Genomic DNA, 25,091 nt, shown 5'->3' on the forward strand with positions numbered 1-25,091 from the left:
CGTGTTTCCAGGGCCAGCTGCCCGCAGTACACCTCCAGGCGGGGACTGGCTGCGGGGAACAGAGTTCTTCCTCGAGTGAAAAACAAGAGGAAGAGGCTTACCTACTTAGAACTCGCGTTCATTTCTCCGTCTCTCCCCAAAATCGGCGGGTACCCATCTACGCAATGAGGTACCGAGCACGGTTGTGGCCACAGCGGGGATCCGGCAGCAGCTTGTTACCTTCTTAAGTGCCGTTCTCCTGCACACACGTACACACATTTCTGCGTAAATGCCTCCTCCAATCTTGGTCGTGCTTTGCAGCGCAGGAAGGAGCAGCGAACAGAGGCCCAACGGCCACTGATCGACGCGAGGTGAGGGTTGCAAAGGAGAAAGGACTTTTGGAGAAGGGTGGAGAGGCCTTGCAGCAGGTTACTGCGACTTGGAGGTGAGAAACGGTGGAGGCGGACACCTACTTGGTCAGGATATGCCCAGCTGCGGCCCCAGGGCAGCAGGTCCCCGCCGGTGCTCGGGTTCCGATGGCGTGTGTGGCCGGGCGTCGCCAAGGGAAGCAGGGGAAATACCACTGCAGGTGGGGGAGCCACTGTGAACAAGCTGAAAAATGGATCTGCATTGGTTAGCAAGTCCCAGAGTAGAGAGGGCTTGGCCAAGATCATAATTTCAGTTATTTCTGTCAAATACAATATTATCAGAGACTATAGCAGTACTTACTGTAAGTACTGAGGGAAAGTATTACATACGGAGTGGAGTCTTCCGGGCCATGCCTAGGGACAGTTAAACCAGATCCACTTTCACACAGATCCCCCGAACAGGCCTCAGTCTTTACGGGGGCAATCGTGCACTCTGCCCTCGCCACTAGCGCTGCAAGAAAGGGAGTAGCTGAGAGCAGGTGAGGGCCTCGCTCCCTCTTTCATCTTCCAGACTTGGTGATGGGGCCGGCCCTGGGTATTTGAAACCAGCCTGCAAGCACAGGATGTGCACCCCGCTGACCCCAGGAGTGCTTCTCACTGCACCTAAAATACAAACCAGATCGAAGGTATGGTCCAAAGGAGGTGCGTGTGGGGATAGTTTGGGTTGAGAGCAGCTTCAGGGCCGGGGAGCTGTGCACGGGAGCCACGGAGCTCGGCTGGACCTTCGGGCTGCGCAGCCGTCGCAGCCCACGGCGGTGTTGACAGAGCGGGCATGATGTCCGGCTCCTCCACACAAGGCAGCAGGAGCGCTCCAGCGGGAAGGGCACAGTGTGTGGATGTGCAAACGAATCATATTCGAAACCAGGGAGGGAAGGGAAAACCTCTTTTATAGGGGATGTGGGAAGGGACCTAACACAGTCCTGCTTAAGAGAAACGTTATACAAGATACTTGAAAAGAAATCATTTTTAAAAAACCTAATTAAAAGTATATAAATCACCCATCAGAAACAAAGAACTATGTGGAAGGAAACGTTTCTGGATAGAGACACTGTGTGTGGCATAAAAGACGATTGAATACATAAGGGCTTAATTAAATTCCCAATAGATAACATTTGGCTAAATCTATCCCTAGATTAAAACTCCGCATAATAGCACCATAAACGAAAAAGTTTCTTTTTGTGTGGTCCTTCAGGATGAACTGATTGAAACATTAGCCCCCTCATAGAGCAATCCTCTCCCAATTCAGATCCAGTAATTCGTCTCTCAGCCCTACGGGGATATGATGAGCAAGGAGACGGGTTAATGAATCCACACTTTGTCTCTGGGAGGAGAAGGAGGCGACACTATACTGCATGTCTTACCAGATTGTTTATTAGGGCCCAGACTATTTTAGAAGAATTGTTCGTCCGGGCTCGGTCCTTGCGAGGACTATACTGTTAGCTTCTCTGTTAGTCTTGGAAGCCGCGGAGAGCACGGCGTGCCATTAGCATGCGAATGAGGCACTGCGCCCCGGCGGTGCTGCGAGCTCATCAAAGGGTTGTGGGGTCGGCTCCTTTTCTGGTAGCACCTGCTCTGGGGCAGCAGTGGGGAAACAGGGACCCTCGGGACCGGGACCAAGGCTAGTCGGCTTCCCTGCGGACTCGAGGAGAGCAGGCAAAAAGGTCCTTCACCAGGACCCTAGACCTCTTACTCTACCCCTTTTTACTTACAGGGAAAAAAAAAAAAAAAAAAAAAAGAAATTAAAAGAAAAAAAGAAATCTATATCACCTACTGCAATTTGCTCCTGTAACCTTCCCTAGAAACTCCCAAAGGAAGATCTTGTCCGCACGGATGGAGGCAACCGGTGAGAAACGTGGAAGGAACAAGTGGCCAAGCAGTTTGCTTGCTATATACCTATGAGGAGACCTGAGGGACGGGCAGTTCGCACACTCAGACCCCACTGTTCACCGGCGTGGGCCGGGCTAGATTCTGCGTGGGGGAGGTCGCCAGGCTCCCCGGGATCTACTGTGGAGAAGGCAAGAGAAACAAACACAGGGTGGATCGCCTTCTCATGTAACTGCTCGTGGAGATCTCTAAGACTCGAGCAGACAGAACCCAAACTGAGGGCAAGCAGCATCCCTTCTCGGGGAGCCTCGCACCGCCACAAGGCCACAGCTGCCTTCTCTCCCGCAAAACATTTCCCTGCTTGATTTTATCTGTCTCTTCGAGGGGGGCCTCAGCTTAGCTCGGTACTCCGCGCTGCACCGGCCCGTGTCGGCCCGGCACATCCCCTGGCCAGACCGGGGGAAAGTGAATTAATCGGTCTCTCGTGAAAAATATTCACTATCTCCGGAGAATACGTACACGGTGCCTCGGGGGTATTTTCCCTTTTGTTTTAGAAATTAGAACGGACTTTACTTCTTTTTCTGATAAGAAACCAGGAATATCCAAAGAGGCCTTTCAGCTCCAGAGTTCAAATGGAGCCCAGCAGAGATCTTATGTCCACTCTTTCTGCTTTTTGAAGCCCACTATTTTAACACAGCATTGCTAAAAAACAAAACAAAACAAAACAAAAAAAAAAAAAAAAAAAAAAAAAAAAAAAAAACAAACCAAAAACGGAGAAGCACCACTTTTCCATTTATGAGAATATTTAAAACCCAGGCGATGAAATAATTCTACATGTAAAACCCCTCCTCATTCCAAAGAGCACTAAAAGGCATCCCTCCCTCATTATTATTTTTTTATTATGAAAATTCACATATTTGATCCCCGAGTCTCCTAAATTGTTATAAATACATTCGTAGTTGAAAAGCGCCTCCCTGGTTTGAAAAATGCGTATTTCTAGCCCACAACATTCACACGCCTACTCTTAAAACATGCGATTCTCTTTTCCATATAAAAGGTCTGAATATTTGAGGCGGGATTTTTTTACCCTTTAAAATAGATATCTATGGACCTTATGCTGTTAAAAACGAGTGTTTGGAATGAGAAAAACTGCTTTCATGGTTTGTTTTGTACATTTAAATATCCTTACTTCGACAGCTTATAAACTTAATCAACTCATCACACGATGATATTACGAAGTGCATTTTATATTTTATGTATTGAAAAGTAGAAACACATGCCACTATTATCATCACAGAAACATAAGTGTCTAGAACAAATCTCTCTTAAGTTCAATGTATGCCCTTTATTGAGTGGTATTTTCCTTTGGGCCTCTTGGAAACCAAACTATGATGCAGTCGTGATTTAAAACACACCTAAAAGTATAAAAATAGTTTTAAACCGGCTTCTTAATCAATCCCCTGATTGGTGCCTTACAGAACTGGGCTTTACTCACTCCAGAGAGACCTATTTCTATTTATCCCCTCTTTCGTTCCTGTTGTTTTTGTAGAGTGTTTTTGTGTTTTGTTGGAGGTTTATTGTTGGTGTTGTGTGGGGTTTTTTGTTTTGGGTTTTTTTTATTGTTTCGTTTGTTTGGGTTTTTTGTTATTCTTTATCTGCTACGGTTAACAATGCATTGACTGCAAAGATCGTATTTTTATTTTCTTCTTTGCGGTCAAATCTGTGCATAATAAATTTCAAGCTAGAATATTCCTTGACTATTGTGCTATTAATCCCAAAGAAAAAAATATCAGTGTCTCAAAGAAAGGAGAAATGCTAAGGAGGGAAGGATCCAAAGCCAATTGTTTGGCTGGGCTCCTTTGGTCTTTGGGTTTGGTTTTGATTTTTTTTTTTTTTTTTTTTTTTTTTTTTTTTTTTGAAAATGATAAATTTTATTTTTGAAATGTGTAAAAAATTTACATTAAAATGGTACAATAATACTTGCCAGTAATTTTAACAATATTCCTTGTAAAGAATACGCATAAAGTACAAAATAAAAAACTCCGTAAGTCTATTATAATACAAAACACAGGTTAAAATAAGAAATGATAATCTTGAATTTCTTCTGTGTAAACACGTTAATCTTTTCTTTTATAAAAGTACATGAGACAAGTGTACTAAATGAAAAAGTATTGCTCTGCTGTCCTCCCTCAAGCCTTTTTTTTCTCCTGTACATTACTGTTTTCAAACTTCTAGACCTGAGAATCTCTGAACTTTAGCGGTTTAGAGACATTATTTATCACCATGTTTGTTTTTTTAAGGAGTAGCGAGTAACTTTCCGATGTAGTGACCGCCTGCCCGTGCAGTATCTAGATCTACACCTGGCTTTGCACTAGTGAAGGTCACGGGAGGTCCGTCGCGTGCGGCGGACGGCCCCCGAGCCCCGTCACAATTATCCCCACGCAAAGACAGGCAGCCCCTACGGGCAGCGTCCGCCGGGCGTCCGAGCGGCGGAGAAAGGAGATACCCCAGATCCTACCTTCGGAAAGACTCCCAAACACTTAACAGTTAGAGATCCGTGCCGCGAAGCCGGGGGTGGCGGGCAGGGCGGTGGGGGGCAGGCCACTCCCGGCGCTCCCCAGCGAGCGGGCCAGCCCCGGCGCCGCGGTCGACTGCGAGGCACAGCTGCTGCCCGCGCCGGGGCCGGGGCTTCCCCCGATGATGCTCTCGATGGAGAAGGGCGAGCGGGCCAGCGCCGCGCCGCTGCCGGGCTTGGCGGAGTGCAGCGAGGCCGCCAGCGCCGGGCCCAGCGGGTGAGCGTAGCCGAAGGGCGTCCGTGCCAGCTCCGCCGCCGACAGCAAGGGGCCCGGCGGCGCGGCGGCGGCGGGGGGCAGCGCCGCACCGGGGGCGCTGCCGGGGGCGGCAGGGGGCTGGCGAGGCGGCGGAGAGGGGTGGTGGAAGGCGAAGAGGGCGGAGTGGGGGTGGTAAGCCTGGAGCTGGAGACCGTAGCCGCAGCCGTAGGGTCCGTAGGCGCAGGGCGGCTGCTGCGGGGGCTGCGGCGGAGGCTGCGGGAGGAAGGCGGCGGGGTCCACGGCGCGCAGCAGAAGCTCGGGCGCCGGGAGCTGCTGCCGCTTGAAGCGCTTTCGGCGGCGCAGGAAGCTCCCGTTGTCGAACATGTCGGCGGATTCGGGGTCAAGCGTCCAGTAGTTACCCTTGCCAGGATTGCCGGGCTCCCGGGGGATCTTGACGAAGCAGTCGTTGAGAGAGAGGTTGTGGCGGATACTATTCTGCCACGCAGGGAACTTCTCCCGGTAGTAGGGAAAGCGCCCACTGATGAACTCGCAGATCTCGCTTAGCGTCAGCCTCTTCTTGGGGCTCTGCAGGATGGCCATGGTAATGAGAGCGATGTAGGAGTAGGGCGGCTTCACCAGGCTGTTCTTGCCGCCGCCGCTGCCCGCCCCGCCGCCGCCGCCACCTCCTGCCCCGCCACCGCCCGCTGTCGCCTTCTGCGGGCCACCTCGCGAGGGGGGCCGAGAGCCACCGGCAGCGTCCCCGCCGCCCGCCCCGCCGCCGCCGCCAACTACGCCTTCGCCGCGCACGGGCGACCGCGGCAGCAGGGCGGCGGCGTGGAGGTCGCCCACATCCTCCTCGTCCTCTTCCTCGTCGTCGTCCTCGTCCTCCTCCTCGTCCTCGGCGTAGGAGCGGCGGCGGCGGATCCGTGGCTCCTCGTCGTCCTCCTGGTCGTCTTCATCGCCCACCACATCGATGTCGGTCTCTTCAGCCAACGTCGATGCCTCGGACATCTCCGAGCTAAGGGTCATGGCGCGGCGGCGAGGCAGCGCATCGGTGGCGGCCGGCGCGGCGCGGCGGGCGAGCGGGAGCTTTGCCCGCCGCCGCCAGGCCTCCGCGCCGCTCCGCGGAGAGCCGCCCCGCCGCCGCCACGGGCAGGCGGGCCGGTCCGAGCCGCGCCGATCCCCAGCGCCGCTGCCGCGCCTCCGGAGCGCTCCCGCCGCCCGCTCGGAGGCGGCGGCTGGTCAGGGTTTTGTTTCGGGGTATTTTTTGCTGCCGTTTGGATTTCTCTCTTTTTTTTTTCCCTTCCCTTCCCCCCTTCTGGGGATCTTTTTCGTTGTTTTTTTTTTTTTTTTTTCGGTTGGGATCGGTTATTGTGGGCGCAGGGAGGTTGTGCCGTCTCTCGTGGAAGTCGTTTTCTCCTTCTTTCTCCTCTCCTCAGCCCCCAGACATTAATGGATGCGGGGCAGGAGAGAGCGCGCCTAGTCCTGGGAGGAGGAGAGGGGAGGAGGCTGGCGAGGAGGGAGGGAGTAGGGGATGGCTTGCTGGGCCTTAGGAAATACAGTGAAAAGGCTGGGGCTTAGTCCCAGGGAGGGCAGCTTTCCTCCCCGCCTTATAGCGAGGGGGCCATCACATGGCTCCCAGCGTCAGAACCTGGCGAGTCTTTCCCCCCACCCCCCCAAGAAGGGTGCCTCGCCACCGTCCAAGCCCTTCCGGCCTCACCCCATCCAGAAGGGGTACTGGAAGGGCCGCGGGGAGACTGGTGCCATATTTAGTGGAAAAGGGGGAAAATAAAGATAACACTTGATACCCCTGTGGGGGGGGGAAAAAAAAAAAGTGCAAGTCTGTTGCAAAGTGTAGGAGCATCTTCCCAGAAACCCTCTGGAGGATCTAGGAGCTTCGCATCTTCCGGGGTTGCCCTCAGAGACGGGGTGCTGCTTCCCGTGGGAAGGACGGGGGAAAAAAAACGGAGATGGTGAGTTAATAAACTTCAGACTTCTGTCCGCAAGATGGTTGAGATACATCCTTCCCTACCTCTCCCCCATCACCCTCCAGAGTTTAATTTACTTTAGAATGAAATAAAATATCTCTTGCTGTCGACCTCACAAACTCTAAAAGAATAGCCTCTAAAACACACCACTATTCTCAGTTTAATTATAAGGCCATGGTTATTAAAGAGAGAGAAGCAGCTCCCTCCATTATGAGAAACACTAACAGAGAATTAGCGTCGCCTCCTTTGTATGTAAAGGAAATAAATTCACTGACCTTTAGAATGGGACCTTCGCTTGAAGTAGGAGCAACACCCCTGAGAAAGCGACAGAGGATTGCTCGCTAATTCAGTGCCATTCTTCCCCTTTTCAGGTGATCTATGATACGACAGAAGACCGGGGCCCCCTTTATGTAAGGGCTGGCAGGGAAAAAAAGAAGAGACAAAAACTCCACCAAAGAACCCAAACAAAATAAAACCCCTACAAATTTGGACAGAAATGTAATTACCATGGTCTTAAAAAGAAAGGCTTTGAAAAATCCCATCGCTCCCAGTTCTGCAGGACAAACTGCAATCAGGATCCGACCGGGATAGGAGTAAAGGAAAGGAGTAAAGGATTCGTTCTTAGGCAGAAATCGTCGTGAGAAGGGCAGACTCATGCATAAAGTCTCACTGATCAAATAAATTTGCAAACAACCTCCACACCCAATTTCTTGAAATACGTTTTCGATATACTGTCCTAACCCAAAGCTACAAGCCACCCTGTTTCAAACCCATTTCCGTGGATTTACAACATAATCCTTTCTACTATTTCCAAATAATCCTATTTACATTTTGTTCACTATTAAGGCGCCTGCAAGACAATACCATCAAAAGTTACAAAACAGGAAAAAAAAAAAAGAAAAAGAAAAAAACCTTTAGACCCAGCAAATTACTGGGTCTAAATTTTTTTTCTGTAGAAAAATAGATATCACTCAGATTTACAGTTCCTACAGTTCATAAAATCTCTCTTCGAATTAGTTTTAAGGTTCTCGGGAAGCTACTAATAGACAGGTAGACAGGATTTTTTGTCTTCAAGAGGTTTCTCGTCTTTACTTGTAGAGTTAGTATTTTAGTTTTCTGCTTCCTTTTCCCCTCCTTTTATTCTTTCTCTTCTCCCAATCCTGAACGTTTAAAACCATCTTTAAAAAATCATGCTCTTAAGTATTAAGAACGGTGAAGTTTAAAAATGCACGGGGAAGAGCCACTGTAGTGACAAACCAAAAGAGCCAGGGTCTGCCCTCGATCCTCCTCTAGCAGAACGCGCGGGTGTTTCACTGAGCGTGTGATACCGGCGGCTCTTCGACAGCACCGAGTTCCCGGGACCCTCGGCTGGCTTTGCCCTGTCCCCCACCTCGCGGTCAGTCCCGCACCATGCCGCTCCGCTCCGGGCATTGTTCTGTGCGGACGGGGGATGCCATCTACCGGCAAGGAGCGCCGACGGTGGGCGGCCGTGTGCGGGGGCAGGGGGCCCGGCGTGACCTCACTGCCCAAAGCAGCCCCCGAGAAAGGCAGGGTCGGGCAAGAATCCCCCGCTCAGCGACTGAGACCCTAAAGAAAAGCAGAGTTTGAAGCCACTCCGCGAAACGGCTGGAACTTCCTGGACCACCTTACCACCTCCGTGACGAGGCGAGGCTCTCTGCCCACGCACCCAACTACCAAATGACCACCCTTGACCCAGGATCTCGAGGGCTGTCTTCTAGGATTTCCTGCTTGTTGTGAATGACCTGATATATCATGTACCTAAAACCACAGTTGCACAGAAGTAGGATAAGGAATACAGTTACCCAGAGAGGGTTTATTTTTGTTTGGGCATATTAAAATTAATAATAAATTTTAAATTATTATGGATTGTAATTTTTTGGTTATATATTATACACACAATTCACAATTCCTGCATGCATATACAGAGCATCCACATTTTATCAGTGCAGCCCAGGCCTTTACTAAAAATTGAAGATTACCCTGGGCACTATGCAGGGCATTTTCAAGCAGCCACAGTGGCACACTGGTTGAAGTGCTCTGAGTTTTCTGGAGCTGCAGAACTGGACTTTCTCTTAATGTATAGAACAATTTATTGAATAATTTACATTTTCTGTGAATGTTGCGTCTTGGGTCAAAGATTGGATGGAATTCTGAGCTGCCTGTGTCATAGACTGAATAAATGCTCCAGCAATGACCTTGCAAAAGGATGGTGGTGTCCATGACAGAGATAATAACAGTGACAGTGACAGCTGTGGTCTTCTTTGCCCATTATAACAGTGACTGACTGCCATTTTATCTCCACTTTTTTGGGTGTTTATTTTCCTCTACTCTTGCCACGTAGTTTTGGGGAAGGTAATGTTACCTTTAAGCCTTCTGCAGAGGCTGGGATTACAATGCCTGTATGATCACAATGCATTGGAGAAGGTTGGCAGCAGTCACCTGGAAAACTGAAGAAAAATCTGGGGTTCCAGCCAAGTCTACTGCTGAAAAAGGGTTTACCATCCTTGGAGGTGATCACCCCTCTACTCTTGTGAAACATTTTTTTTTCTTGACCAAGCTGGTTTGGCTTATTTGGTTGGGTTGGATTTTGTTGGGATTTTGTTTTGTTTGTTGGTTTGGTTGGTTTGGATTTTTTTTTTTCCTCCTTGTTCTGTAATTCTTGTGTAGCATGTACATTTATTCTAACAAGTGAAAGTCACTTCTTTAAGGCCCTTTGGGCTTTTAATTTCAGTAAAATGTGATTTAATGTTCTCATGATGTTCTGATCTTAAGAAGCATTTTTACTAGGTTAGACCAAGACCCATCTAGCAGCATAAACTGACCAGATGTTTAGGGAAGAATATAGGAAAAAAACAAGTGTGTAAAATTGATTCCTAGCTGTCAGAAATCTAGGTTTCAAACTATCTGTTTGTTTGTTTGTTTGTTTGTTTGTTTTAAAGCAGAGATAATATCTGAATTTAATAGCTTGTGAGCGAATTTATTCCATGAATTTGTCCAGTCGTTTTTTGAAATCATGTGCATTTACACCACTAAACATATTCTGTGGTAAAATGCTCCTAAGCTTTAACCATGAGTGGTAAGAAGTGTCTCTTCTGAGTGGTAAGAAGAGCAAGTCACCTGCTCATTTAAATATTATGTGCTCTCATTTTTCTAATGGAAGAGACAAGGAACATGTGTTGTTAAACACTTTCTTCCTGCTGTTCATAACTCCGTAGATTCTATGACAAATTTTTTCATTGGTTACCCTTTTTACATGCTGAGGAGTTCTTCAGAATCACTGGAGTAGCACAGAGCACGGAAGTACTTATGTATTTCTGACAGTCTTTGTCATTCTCTCCACCTTTTTCCTTGTTCATCTCACCCCTATTATTTTCTTAATAGTCCTTCAAAACAGTATGAGATCCTTAAATTTGCTTTACCAGTTTTAATTTTAATTTATTATTTCTACCCTTGAAAGCCAGTAACTATTTCCAGTGTTTGTGGAAGGATATCAGATATACAAAATGAAGCACTGGCTGCCAGAGCTGATTTGGCAGAGTACTTTTCACATGAACACATCAAGCTTGTTTAGATTACCTTTAATTTCATAACTTCACCAACTACTGAAAACCTTTCTACCATTTTCCACATAAGCCCTTATTTTTTTTTTGTTGTAAACAAGCTTTAGCAAACCAGGAGGGAGATCCCATAATTAGTGTCTCAAATATTTGTGATATTTTCCATTTCATTCTCTAGAAATGGAAGGAAGCCCCTGAGGAGTACAAACTCATTCATAAATGCAGTGAATATTGGCAGGTATATTTGTTCAATTAGAAATCCTTGGAGATAAGCTGTGTTGTGATCAAAGACAAAGAAGATCAGTTTTTCCATCTAGAACTTAGTGGGTAATGGGTTCCTGCCAGGACTTGAGCAGAAATAGCAGCTAGCTGCTGCAGAAAGAGGAAGGCCCTTGACTTGTTGAGCCTTTCCATGTTTTGCCATGTATGCTCACCGCTTACTTCCTGCCGAGCACCAGCTGGACCAGGAGGTCTAGAAAATCAAAGAAGTCAAATCCAGAATGAATAAAAATTTTGCAGCTGCCAAGGCATTAGTCAAAGGTAGCATGATGGCACCTACACTTCTAAAGTGGGCCAAATTTAGTCCTGATTCATCCTGGACTAAACGTGACACATTACACATTTACATGTTGATGTTGGGTCATGTTGTCTCAACAATGTTTTGACTTGTGTTCATTGTTTAAAGACAATACAAAGACTACTGTCTTAGCAGATGTCAAAATACTTCTGTGATCATGGCTTGAAGGATTCAAGTCCTCTTGAATTCTGTGTATAGGATGCCTTTAGGAATAAACAGTTTGTCTAAATCCCTAACATCCATGCATAAATTTAAGGTATCACCTTTTTCACACATAGCCAGTAAGGGATATAGTGACTTCTACCTCTTACTTATTTTCTAGCAAGGTATTTGTTATTGACTAAGACTAATAGGCAAGCCTTTCTTGGTGAGCTTTTAGCAGTCTTATTAACTCAAATTCCCAAACATCCTGCAAAGCCTGTTTGAGCCATGTACAGTGAAGGCAGGAGATTCTTGATGTAGCACTTCTCCAACTACTCTCCAGTGGGACTCTGCAGGGTGTTACAGAGAGAGCCATCCTGGAGGTCATAAAAAGCTTGTGATATGGCTTGAAGCCCAGGTATTTTGGGTTGCTGAGTTTAAAAGCTACAGTCATGGTGAGAAAAGGACACTGTTAATTGGGCAGCAATATCTCTTCCTTGACACAAAAGTCAAGAAGAGATCAACTCTGTGGCACATGATACAACATGGTAGTACATGAGATGAAAACAGCACCAGACTCAGGTTGAATCTTTCTGGGCTCTTATCTGACGCTGTTGAGCAGGACGGGAACAGAGAACTCCAGATCAGAAGGCTAAGAAAATGAACTCTGATTTATTTCAAATGTACCGCTCTATATATAGAGAACATCGAGAAGACTAATTTCATTGGTCTTAGAGTGAAAACATCCCACACCATTGGTGTGCAGTGAATGACGCACAGTAGCAGAACATATCTATAAACAATGTGAATAACAAGATAGATTAGAGAATTATTTACATTCTTCCCCAACTGTTTCCCAGGCTCTTGCTTGGTTAGAAAACCTTTCTCTTTCTCTCTGACTGAGCTGAGAATATCCACACCTATCAAAGTTTATATATTTTATATACCTTAAAAAGTTTCTAATTCTTCAGTGAGTCTAATGTCTAGATATCTGGAGATGGTTTATTTTCCATTCATCTCTCTCTCTCTCAACATTTTTGGTTCTATACTCCATAATGCTGCTATTTTCCTCCATTAAATTGCTAACACACATAGGTATTTTCAAAATTACTTAGTGCTTTTCCCCTTATGTCCTGCAGTTAAATACAGCATTCTTCTGAATAAATGTTTCCAAATGAAATTTTAACTATCAGATTTCCTTCACTGCCTAAAACCATGTTTTTTTTCCTTTGTTGTTTCTGATAATCAAGACAAATATTACTTCACTATAGCTTGATCACTTATGTCTATGATCTGTGATCAGTTCCCTCAATATGATACTAGAACCTCGCCTCAACATGTCCTGTTATTACTTATGCAGCACTGGCCATGATTTTCAGGAGAGCTTTTCCACTGCCATTTCTGCCTTTAAACTTCCATATAATTTAGGAAACAATTTTCCAAGTAACCATTTTAATGCTCTTCCTCCACTCCTATACTGTTTCTGTGTAGCTAATTAACTTTTCTTTAGCAATGTATATTCTTTGATGTTTTTGAGGTCGTGACTTTCACCCTTTTTCAGAACTGAAAAGGTGCTTACTGAGCTCAGGGTCCCTCTCACTGGTACAGCCCTTGGATCTGCTCCATTTCTCAGTAGGAGCTCTTTAGCTACAAAGAAATCCAGGTTTAGGTTTATGTTTCCCATTATGGAATTACAAACGAACAACTGAAGAAAACAAGTCAATACAGTATTTCAGCACGCTAAAATACTTTTTCTGAGATGTAAAGTTTGGTTTTTGAAGGTCTCCTGTTTGATCCATGAAATGTAACCAAATCTTAGAGGCCCTTGAACTACCACTCTTGAATCACTTCAGCTGAGTCCTGATACAACTTGGTGATGTGGTTTTCGTCATAGTTTGTCTTCAAAAATCTCACATGAGGGCATATGAGATCATATCTCTTGACCAGTTGAACCTAAAATGCAAGCTGTAACAGCATTTTCTATAGTTTCTATCTTGGAATAATCTTTCTGTGATTTATTTGCACTTCAGTATTTTAGTCTAATAAAATATTTTGCTTGCTTGTAATCATCATTTAGCCTAGCAATTCTAGAATATTTCACATATATTGAGGGCAGACTGTGATAAATCTGAAGCAGATTGATTTTTACTTTCAATAGCTTGCAGTGACTCAGATTTGTTCTGTGTTTTTTCATCTCAGCTCTCTTCACTTTTGCTGCAGGTACATTGGCAGTTTCATCCTGCAATAAATTTATAAGCTTTCTTTTTAGTTTCTAGGAAACTCTGTCTTCCCCAAACACCCTCTTCTTCTAAATCTGCTTTTTTCTTCTCCTTCTGAATTATATACTGGGGTTGCTAGTTCAGATAAATAATATGGGCTTCCCCTGCCATCTTTTCTCCACAAACTAATTGATTGTTCAAATTTTCCAGATACGATGGACCAAATTTTTGGAGGTTCCCCCACCATCTTTTACAGTTGTTTGATCATCCCCTAATTTTCATCTGTGATTCACCTGGTGGGAGGCACAGAGGCTGCTGCTCTTCAGCAGCGCCTGAGAATTTCTATCACCACCAGATGGAGTCATTTTGGGATTATCATTAATTTTCACTAATTACAAAGGCCTCGATTTTAACAGGATCAATATCTTTTGTACAAATTATCACTCAGCTCTGATGTAGTGAAAAGATAATGTAAGAGCAAACTAAATTTACAGACACAAAAAGTAATGCCTTGGCAAAACCTTGGCTCTGGGGATTACTAACAAGGGAGACAACGTTAATGAATAAAGAAGGATAGATTAATCATTTACATAGTCTTACAGAAACAAGACCAAAGAGAATAGTTAACTGAGGATATTCCAGAGAAGAACCAGTATAAAAGGCATTAAAAATACAGGGTGAGAAGGCAAGGTCAGCAGTATTTCTACTGGTGCCAGGAGGCTCATCAGGTTCAGTTAGGGTGGTGATTGGGACCATGGATCAACAAGGCTCCTCCTCTCTTGCATCACTCTGTGAGCACGTGTAGCACTGATGAGAATGTCAGGCTTCTTCCCCTACAAATCTGCTCCTGCCCTCTGCTGTGCAACACAGCTCCTGCAACGACTGCTTTGCCTCCTCTTGGAGCCAGAAGTGCGTGTTCCCCAGGGCTGTGAGATTAGTCACACTCGTCAGAGTAAACTCAAACACATTGGCAAACTTGTGGGGGACTGAAAGTGTAGACTGTGAATGATCTCTGCCTCAGAAATGCAAACTGAGGAACAAGGTTTATATATACCCAAAGGCAGCAGCAACTGCGAGAGTTAGGGTCTGGGAGGTGTGTGTGTTTGGCTCTCAGAACAGAACTCTGTGGAAAACACAAAGACTGGCAATACATAAAAAGAGTAGATTAAGGCCTCAGTGAGGGAAAACATGGCTACAGGGGAACATCAAGGGAGGGATCCAGCAAGGGCACACAGACGGTATCCAGTGACCAGCAGCAAGCAGCTGCATGTGGGTAGCTTATAAATTACAATAACATAGCAGAGGAGGAAAAGGCACAGTGAAAAACACACAAGGTGGAAGAAATAAAAAGAACAAAGACTGTTACACAGGCAGTGGTGTAACAGTAGTTTGGGTGGGCAGGGGCAGCTGGGGGCATTGGGGGTTGGTTCACGTAAGGGGCCCCACCACAGAGCTCTGCACTGGCCATCTGGGAGGAAGGAGGTGAGTTGCTGGGGACAGCAGGGAGAAGCACAGGCATGGGCTTTGAGAGGGGGCCTGCACTACAAAAGGGAGAAAGAAACATAATGCTCACATGTTTTCTAGCATGAAAAATAATAAACACATAATTAGTGAGGCCACATCTGGAGCACCATGTCCAGTTCTGGACTCCTCAGTACAAGAAAGACAAGGAACTACTGGAGGGGGTCCAGCCACACAAGCACAATTGCTGGGGCATCTCTCTTATGACAGACTGTGGGAGCTGGGCCTGTTTAATCTAGAGAAGACTAAGAAGGGATCTTGTCAATATGTATAAATAATTGAAAGGCAGGTGTCAAGAGGATGCTGCCAGACTCTTTTTAGTCATGAGCAGTGACAGGATGAAGAGCAATGGCCATAAGTTGAAACACAAGAAATTCCACCCCAACATGAGGGATAACTTTACGTTGAGGGTGGGTGAGCACTGGAACAGGCTGCCCAGTGAGGTTGTGGAGTGTCTCTCTGGAACTGTCCAAAACCCACCTGGATATGTTTCTGTGTCACCTGCTCTGGGCAACCCTGACTTAGCAGGGGCATTGGACTGGATGATCTCCCAAGGTGCCTTCCAACCCCAATGGTTCTGTGACTCTGATGCCAGACCATGGATGTCACGCCTGTGGTGGGGAACTTTCCTGGCAAGGCTGCAGATATCAGGGTGGGTAAGACAGCAGCAAACTGAGAAAGGCATGGTAATCTGAGCTGTGGTGAGGGCAGGCATGGTGAATGCTGGGTCCTACCCTTCACCGCAACAACCCCGGGCAGTGCCACAGGCTGGGGCAGAGTGGCTGCAAAGCTGCCCACAGGAAAAGGACCTGGGGGTGCTGATCCAAACCTGAGCCAGCATTTGTCCACATGGCCAAGAAGGCCAATGGCATCCTGGCCTGGATCAGCAATAATGCGGCCAGCAGGGCCAGGACAGTGATTGTCCCCTTGTACTTGACACTGGTGAGGCTACATCTCCAGTGCTGTGTCCAATCCTTGGCCCTTTATAGGAGGAGGACATTGAGGAGCTGGCAGAAGACTAGAGGCAGCCAACAAAGCTGGTAAAGGGTCTGGAAACCAAGTCCTGTGGGCAACAGCTGAGGGAGCTGGGATTGTTTAGCCTGGAGGAGACTGAGGGGTGACCTTATCACTCTCTACAATTACCTGAAAGGAGGTACAGCAAGGGGAGGGTCGACATCAAGAGGAATTTCTTCACAGAAAGGGTAACAAGATATTGAAGGGGGTTCCCCAGGGAGATGCTAGAGTCACTATCCCTGAAGTTGTCTAAGGAAAGACTGGCCGTGGCACTGGGTGCCATGGTCTCGTTGACACGGTGACGTCTGCTGACGCGACGGACTCAGCAACACCGCAGGCCTTTCCCAAGCCAACAGACCCCGCATTCCGCCACCCGCCGGCCCGCCCGCCCCGACGCCGGTGGGGCGCCCGCCGCCGGGCGCGGCGCGGCGCACGCGCAGCCTGGCGCGCAGCTCCTTCCTTCCGGCCGCCATCTCGCTGCGCCCGCGTGCGGATCCCAGCCCCGCGTCCTGCCCACCGCCTGCGGCCGCGTTCGCGCCCCTCCGCTCGCCGAGGTACCGCGGGGGCGGCGGGGGGCGGCCGGGAGGAGAGCGTGACTCGGTCGGGGGCGGTGGGCGGCGGTGGTGGTTGGAGAAAGGGACGGTGGTTACGGGCTGGGCCTGAAGGGAGGCTCGGCGGCTCTGCCCGCGATTTGAGACCGTGGCGGCCCTGTGGCTGGACGGGGCTGCCCGGGTGCCGCGGAGGACGCGTGTGGATGTGTGTGAGGGGCGGCTGCAGAGCCCCCTGTGCCCACGTGCCCCCACCTGCGTTCCACACCCGCCTGCTCCGGGCGCTCTTGTTTCCGCAGATGAAGGAGACCATCATGAACCAGGAGAAGCTGGCCAAGCTTCAGGCCCAAGTGCGCATCGGTGGCAAGGTAGGAGCCGCCTCCCTGCGCTGCCGTCGGGATTGTGTGTCCCTGCCCGTATATTGGGCGTGGTACGAGAGGTCGTGGAAACGGGTGTGTGGAGCAGCCCCGAGTGCTCTCAGCTTTGCTGGACTGTCCTCAAGGGAATCTGTGCTCCTCCAGGGCCTTCTGAAGTCACTTTTGTAGGTGCAATATGTAGTAGCTGAATCTCCAGACGTTTTTGTCGGTGTACGTTTTGTTACAGCAGACTTAATATTCTGTATTAGGGTGAATGGGAACCTCATCATCAGCAAGGTAAGGTGCAAAGTACTGCAACTGGGTCAGGGCAACCCCTGGTACCAGCACAGGTTGGGGATGAAGAGATGGAGAGCAACCCTGCCCAGAAGGACTTGGGGTATTGGTGGGTGAGAGGCTGGACCTGACCCAGCCATGGCACTCACAGCCCAGAAAGCCACACGTGTCCTGGGCTGCATCCAGAGCAGTGTGGGCAGCAGGGCCAGGGAGGGGATTCTGCCCCTCTGCTCTGCTCTGCTGAGACCCCACCTGCAGTGCTGCATCAGCTCTGGGGTCCCAGCACAGGAAGGACATGGAGATATTGGAGCAAGTCCAGAGGAGGGACAGCAAGTTGATCAGAGGGCTGGAGCTCCTCTCTTGTTAGAGCAGTGTGAGAGAATTGGGACTGGTCAGCCTGCAAAAGAGGAGGCATTGGGGCCTAATTGTGGCCTTCTAGTACCTGAAGGGAGCGTACAGGAAAGATGCATCAAGACTACAACAGCATGTAGTAGCATGTCAAGGGGGAATGGGTTTAACTTGAAAGTAGGTTTAGATTGGATATTAGGAAAAAATTCTTTACTGTGAGGCTGGTCAGGCACTGGAACAGGTTGCCCAGAGAAGCTGTGGATGCCACATCCCTGGGAGTGTTAAGGGCTAGGTTGGATGGGACTCTTGAGTAACCTGGTCTAGTTAGAGGTGTCTCTGCCCATAGCAGGAGTGTTGGAAGTAGATGGTCGTTGTACTCCTCTTGCAGCTATCCCATGCTAATTATGTGGGCTGTTTTAGAAAATGTGTGGGATTTGAAGTGAGTATACCTTACAGCAGGTGAGGTTGGGTATAGTTTTCATAACGGATCTTAAGGATATTACGTTACTGACTTGTCAAAAATACTTAGGGGTGCTCAAGGCAGTTTTTTGCCTTTCTGCACAAAGTTGAAAATTCTCTACTTGTCATACTGCTGTAATTGCAGACTAATATAATCAGAAAAACTTTATTTTGTTACAACTGAATATATTTATTTGTGTTGTGTGTTTACTTTTAAGGTGAGAAATGTATGCTTAATATAGTCATATGACAGTAAAGATTTTAATTACAGTGTCAGTCTTAATTTGGGAATTTTTCAGAATCTTTCATACCTGAGGGAGTATACACAATGCTCTAGATTACAAGTTATTCAACAGAACTCCTGCTGACAGAATTTCCAGGAGCTTTCATTCCAGTGTTTGTTTGGTTTTTTTTCTTTTCTTTTTGCCAATTGCTGGAGACTTAGGCAGCCTTAAAACAGGGTTTATGTAGTAATTAACTACCTTGGTATTTTTTGCATATTCTTGGTATATGTTAATGGTTAATTAGAGAACTCCTGTATTATATTACTGATTGTATGCATGTAAACCAGTGTGTGTTTATCGACTCTAGAGGCTTTTAATGTCTATCATGTGAGAGCATGCATTCAGATTACAGTTCTTGCAGCTTGCTGGTCAATATTGGGCTTTTATAGACATTAAGCAAAGGTTAGAATGGTAATTTAATTTTAAAATTGGCCTGTGAAATAGTTGGAATGCCTGAATCTGCCATATTTTTCTTTTTTTGTAATGGGAAATTATTTGTGATATCTTCATTGCATTCTTGCCATGTATGTTGAGATGAGTGTGAAAGAGGTACATATTGCTCCATATTCCTTGATTCAAGACGTCATGTTCTGAAATGTACTGAGAATTTTATTGTCCAGAGGGACTTAGCATATGCCTTATATAGCTCAATTCTTGGGTAGACAAGGCACTAAAATAAAGCATTTCTGTTACTTTTAGTAGTTTCCAAACCACTGTGTGTGCTAACCCAACAGTAGCAGGGTGTGAATATCAAGTTTTCTAGACAAAAAACTAAATGTTTGAGTAGTAGTCTTCCAAGTGTTAGTTTCATATGAATTTCTCACTAATTTTCCTCATTTTTGGTAACAGAATTATGTTAGAGTTGTTCCTGTCCAGCTAACTTTGAAACTTCTGACAGTAAACTGAAAAGGAATTGCAGTTATTTATACGGCTAGGTAGCAACACATTCTCTTCTTATTTGCAGGTGGTAGATGAGCAGCTGGAATGAGAGGACTTAGATTAGTAGTTACATTATGTCAAAAAGTAGCTTAGTTTCACTTGTTCTCAGACATTTTATGTCAGATTTTCCTGAACACTTGTGTGAGCAACTGGAGAATGATATGAAAAAGCAGAAAATGTCAATAGATACATTCTAATGTGCGACATTTACTTCCCTGGAGAAATCTAGAACTTCAGATCTGTAGGACAACTTAACTTTGCTTGTTTGGTTTCTAAACAGGGTTGGTCTAGAACACCAGAAGTATTATTAAAAATGTATTTATGAAATATTTCAGAAAAGTAGGCACTCTTCAAATATGTAAGTTAATCAGATAAAATATGGCTATTTAGAATAAAAAAATGTAGTGTTTTGACATTTCTTATATTCATTTATTAATGATGTATTCATAGCCTTATGGCCTCTGACTTTTACCAAAATTTGGCTATAATTTAAGAAAGACAATCTAAGAAAAAACTAATAACTTTTGGAAATTGCCTGATCATTCTTCAGTTTTATGTCTTGTGATGACTTGGGTTAACAAGGGTAAATTTGCAACTTCCCTTTTCTAAGATATTGCAGTAAATCATGACATTTGTGGAATAAATATTCTCTGATGGCGTTGCTTCCTAAAACCTTATGTTTCTCCTACATGTGCAAATCTTGCCTTAGTGCAAGAAAAACACTGCTGTAGTGCAGTTGGGCAGCAGGGTTACATGCACTGAAACACTGGTGCAGTATTTGATTTGTAGAGATTGTAAAGTACTTACACAACCCTTAGAATTGGAGTTTGTGAGAACTACTTTAAGCTTTACCTTGCAAATTTTTTTTTTGCGAAGGGTACTGCCCGCAGAAAGAAGAAGGTTGTTCACAGAACAGCTACAGCAGATGATAAAAAACTTCAGTTTTCGTTGAAGAAACTGGGAGTCAACAATATTTCTGGAATTGAAGAGGTAATTGCTTTGAAGGAAAAAAAAAATTAAATAGAAATGTGTTTAAATCAATTTTCTGGTAAGTAACATAGGTCCTAAACTTGTCTGTAAATTATCAATAGGTCTTCCTAGAGCTTTAAGAATTTTAATTTCCTGTTAAATTGAAAAATCCTGTTAGACTGCTTCAAATACTGGATTTTTTTTTTTCTTGCAGGTAAACATGTTTACCAATCAAGGAACAGTCATTCACTTTAATAACCCAAAAGTTCAGGCATCTCTGGCTGCTAACACTTTCACTATCACCGGCCATGCTGAGACAAAACAGCTGACAGAAATGCTGCCTAGCATCCTAAACCAGCTTGGAGCTGACAGTCTGACCAGCCTCAGGAGATTGGCAGAAGCCCTACCCAAACAATGTAAGTTGAAAGTTGAATGTGTTTCATGCTGGCAGCTGACATGAGGCTCATTTCTATAGCAGCAGTGACATTCTGTGCACTCTGGTTTCTTTATAAGCATTTTATAACATGCTTGCAGACAACAAAACTCTTAAAATCAATTTTATTTATAGCTCAAACTCAATGGCAAGTATGACTCAGTAAAGCGAAGTCACCTGTTAGTGTGTCTTACAGCTTAGCACTAGAAAACTGTAGACAGACTTGATTTTCTGGTACTTCCCTTCTTGATGTGGCTGCCATGTTTTGACATATCTTGTTCATTATAGCTGGATGGATTAATTATTCTGTAAGTGTTAGGTTTTAAAGAAGGATAAGCTTGAGTATATCTCTTGACACTTTGAATGGAAATGTAAGTAATGGGGAGAGGGATATTACAGATATCTTGCAATTGCTTTTCTTCCTCACAGGTGTGATGAAGGTATTTCTCCATGGGCTTCTTGATAACTAGGAAGAAACTACAGGGTATTTATAAGGAAGTACATTATAATTTCAATATGTGTAAAGCAATGTAGAGAACAGGGCTGATACGAGCATTAAGCTAGATACACCAACTTCCTATTCCATACTTAAAATAGTAAAAAAGTATGAGCATTTGTTCCTTCTAAAACTAGGAAAAGTATAGGAGGGACTTATATATGTACTGTTTGATAAAGGTGCTGCTGCTACAGGATGAAAATCAGGAGTGAAAGACTTGTGAACAGGAGACTTGAAAATCAGGAGTGAAAGACTGGGAACATTCCTTGTGTCCTGTGTGAGCAGTTGTCCTACTCTCTGAAATATCTTAAGCACGTTCCTTTAAAGATATGGAACAGCCGAAACATAGGAAAAATGAGATCATTGTGTCTGGTCTTTGGCAGTTCTAATTTGATTGTTAATTTATTATTGTCCATCTGCTTTGTTGCCAACAAAGCAGCCTCTGTTTACATTCTTAAAATTGATGGTACCCTCCTGGCAATTTACCAATGAAAAGTGTTTTGCTAGAAGTAGTCCTCAAGATGTGGGGTAAAGTATTCTTCATCATGATCCTCAAATAGTTTCTTCTAATGTCACCTGTGTGACTTGTGATAGTAGTAGAGCTTGAAAGAAAAGAATATTTGGAAGAATTTAGAATGATTGCTGAAGTTCTGTTTTCTCATAACAATGAGAAGCTAGTTATAAGAGGTTATATTCTAAGCTTAATTGTGGAGTTTTAGAAAGAGGGAAACCTGTTTGAAGTGATTACTTTTTATGTTCTAGAAAATGGCTATTTCTTTCCACTAAGAGTGGATGCCAGATCTAGTTGCATAAAACTTTCTATTCAGCATTGTCAGCTAGATTTGGAAGCCTAACATCAATGAGTGAAGCATGTTTGATGATTGCAGACACTAAAGTAAACTTGGACTGGTCTTGGGGATGAGAGAGAATGCAGGTAATTTAGGATGAAATGACATGGTTTGCTTTTCAAATGTTGTTTTTAATGTTGAGATGCACTTAAGTTTTAACAACTTTCTGCTACTTAAAAAAACAAATGAAGATCAGTGATGTCCTTGTCCCAAGTCCTTTCAAAACAAAGTTTATTTATCAGTTCTGACTCTCTAGAAATTAATGTACTGATCTAGTAAGAACCCATCTTCTTCTTCACGCTTTTCTTAAAAACTGAGAAGGATTAATTGGAATAAAGCTAAGGTAGTAGAGAGTAAGAGACAACTTGACAGTACAACTAAGAATAGTTGTAGAGTAGTGGCCCTCTGCCCAGTTCAGCAGATGCTCACTGGTCTGCTACCATGGAGGTCGTTAAGTGTCACTACCTCTGTCAAATGCAACAGGAATGGTTAAAGAAATTACTGAGTCAGCAAACATGTGGCTCAGAACACTAGGTCACCTCAACTATCTAAGGAGTGTAAAACTGTGTGTCCAGTTCCATATTCCTCTGACTTTGCCAGGGAACAGTAATACCTTTTAAGTACTACTTCTAGTTGTGTCTGCCTGCAACTTCACAATTGCATCTCAGCTTTCTTTGGATGTGCAGGATAATAGGATCCTTTCTAGTCCCTAAAACTTGGTGATATAAAATATGTAAATTTAAGAGTCATGTGGTAGTCCATAAACTAACCTACTTTTAGGAAAAACTGGTAAAATCAATCTCCACTTGTATTTGGAGATTATTGTTGTGCAGAGCACTCAATATCTACATACAAGATGGTGACTAGTATGCTGTTTAGCATGCATCTTCTAATTTTACTACTGGTCTGTTTGAGCATTATCAGTAAAAAAGGGAATGTAAACTTCCTGCATTAGATAAAGAGTTTTATTTACAGAACTGGATAAAGCATTGTAGCTTAGCCCAGAATCTTTGATAATGTTTTCAAAAGCACAAAGCTACACAATAAATCAAAATACCTATGGTGAGCTTGAATTAAGCTTTTGAACTATTTGCTCTTGCAGCTGTAGATGGAAAAGCACCACTTGCTACTGGTGAAGATGATGACGATGAAGTTCCAGGTAAGAACAAATATGCAGTGGAGGAAAAGGAAGTGAATTTTTCTGAGAGATCTTACGCACAGTTTAAGACCAGACCAAGGATAGTAGGAATGATGTCTGGTGACCTGCTGTCACAGAATTTGTGTGGGGAGATTATTTAATTAATTTCAGATACCACGAGAGACTTCGCAGTTTGAGCTTGTATTTTGGTTCTATGTTGAAGTGATAGCTACAACTAAGATCATTATCTAATATTTCATGAGAAACTACCTTGTCAGAATCACTGCCCAGTCGTTATAGTGAAGTTAAATGCTTTTAGAATTGTGTTTTTTAATGAACTGTCCAAAATTTCTTTGGTTGAGCAATAATTGCTCTGTATTTTACAAGCTGAAAGTTTTTATGGTGTAAAAACTTGATACGAAGTAGGACTTAGGAAAAAAATTCAAACCCAAAATGTTTGGCAAAGGGGAAGTGGATCAAGCTTTAATTCCAACAATCTTTTTCTAGATCTTGTTGAAAACTTTGATGAAGCTTCGAAGAATGAGGCAAACTGAACTGTCACCTCCTGAATAAAATTAAAACTTGAAAAAGCTACATGGAGCTGCTATTTTATATTGTGACTGCCTTGATTTATTTCCTGATGAGAGCTCAAGATCTGTGATACTTGGAAACTCCTTGAATCTGCAGCTCCTTAGTTACTGCTTGTTCACTATTATTTTTGTGACCCGATTGAACAAACCTATGCTTTGAAATAACTCAGATTGCTAACAAATTTCTGCCTAGACACATTTTTTGAGTAACTTCTATACAAGCAAACACTCATCTTTAATGAACTTTGGCATACAATAAAAATATCAAACAAAGTTTCTGGTGTGATTTTTTGTCAGAAAATCAGGGACAAACATATTAAACAACAGGTCCTAAATATCAAACAATCTTAAAATATTTTGCTTTTCTTCAGAGCATCCTCCTTTTGCTGTATTAAAAAGCTGGCTCCTGAAAAAAGACTTTCTGTGTGTAATGAAAACTTTTGGACTTAATCGGTGAATTTCTGGTGTTGCAGGTTATAGCTAGGTAGGCTGTAAGTCACTTTGTAACCTACTGAACTTAAGAAATAGAATTGTCTTTCAGCAGTAGTTAATGGTGGCTTAATCTGACACAAAACATGCAAATTGAGGAAGAGTTTTTACTTGCCAGCTGCTTGCTGCTGTTCTTCATGACCTTGGGGAGCTACATGTGAGTGTTGAATTTTTATCTTCAGTGAGTGTTTAATAGATATTTGCATGGTGTAATTGTTTAATGGCTTAAACAATACCATTTTAATTCTACTTACCTGAAACCATCAGTTATATGGGGGAATGAAGCACGGAAAGGAGGAAAAGAAAAAAAATTAAGAAGAAAAAATTAATAAAATTGATAGTGGCTCTTAACTAAGTGTATTTACCAGCTTCAGATCTATTAACTAATAATTTGAATGTTTCAGGAATGTGTTGTTTTTATTACTTTTTGGGTTTTTTGTTGTGTTTCAGAGAAAAAGATAACTTTTTAGGGCACAACAAATTAATTTTAAATTCCATTCTGACCTCTGTATAGCTGGAGTTTTCCAGGGGTGAGAGCTAAATTTCATGTTTGTGAGTGATTGATATTAATGATACATTGCATGACAGAAGAGCACCCAGCTACTGGCTTCCTAAGGTTGTTTCTAGAGCAGATACTTCAGGAAGTGTAGATTTAACGTGACTTGTTGAGGATAAAATTCAGGGTAGGAGTTACTATACCCTTATAAAAGCTCTCCGTGTGCCTGGAAAAGGGTGGGTCTGTGTCTGACTTGCCAAGCTTGTTTGTCATGGTGTACATTGGGAAACAGTGGAGGAACTTGTTCAAGCCCTAAAACTCCTGTGGTTTGAAGTAAGACAGCAGATTAATGTGAGCATGACAT

At 44.4% G+C, this 25,091-nt stretch overlaps 2 protein-coding genes across 2 annotated transcripts; one reads left to right on the forward strand and one right to left on the reverse strand.

Annotated features, from left to right (window-relative positions):
* Nucleotides 1-2,160: 2,160 nt before the first annotated feature.
* On the reverse strand, nucleotides 2,161-6,031 carry FOXD1 (forkhead box D1). The gene has a single exon (XM_053931804.1). It carries the CDS (start codon nucleotides 6,029-6,031, stop codon nucleotides 4,772-4,774), a length of 1,260 nt encoding a protein of 419 aa, XP_053787779.1. The 3' UTR covers nucleotides 2,161-4,771.
* A 10,450-nt stretch (nucleotides 6,032-16,481) lies between these two features.
* On the forward strand, nucleotides 16,482-24,015 carry BTF3 (basic transcription factor 3). The gene is made up of 6 exons (XM_053968761.1): nucleotides 16,482-16,594; nucleotides 16,888-16,956; nucleotides 20,145-20,258; nucleotides 20,452-20,653; nucleotides 23,117-23,173; nucleotides 23,660-24,015. The coding sequence occupies exons 2-6, from the start codon at nucleotides 16,888-16,890 to the stop codon at nucleotides 23,704-23,706; spliced, it is 489 nt and encodes a 162-aa protein (XP_053824736.1). The 5' UTR covers nucleotides 16,482-16,594; the 3' UTR covers nucleotides 23,707-24,015.
* Nucleotides 24,016-25,091: the final 1,076 nt, after the last annotated feature.

This window comes from Vidua chalybeata, chromosome Z (assembly GCF_026979565.1).
Source record: "Vidua chalybeata isolate OUT-0048 chromosome Z, bVidCha1 merged haplotype, whole genome shotgun sequence".
Taxonomy (NCBI): Eukaryota; Metazoa; Chordata; class Aves; order Passeriformes; family Viduidae; genus Vidua; species Vidua chalybeata.

Bases quoted from the DNA above. Each gene is read 5' to 3' on its own strand.
- FOXD1 (XM_053931804.1), bottom strand. From the start codon at position 6,031: ATGACCCTTAGCTCGGAGATGTCCGAGGCATCGACGTTGGCTGAAGAG.
- BTF3 (XM_053968761.1), top strand. From the start codon at position 16,888: ATGAAGGAGACCATCATGAACCAGGAGAAGCTGGCCAAGCTTCAGGCC. The intron at 16,957-20,144 runs GTAGGAGCCGCC...TTTTTTGCGAAG, and splicing joins AAGTGCGCATCGGTGGCAAG to GGTACTGCCCGCAGAAAGAA. The intron at 20,654-23,116 runs GTAAGTTGAAAG...TTGCTCTTGCAG, and splicing joins AGAAGCCCTACCCAAACAAT to CTGTAGATGGAAAAGCACCA.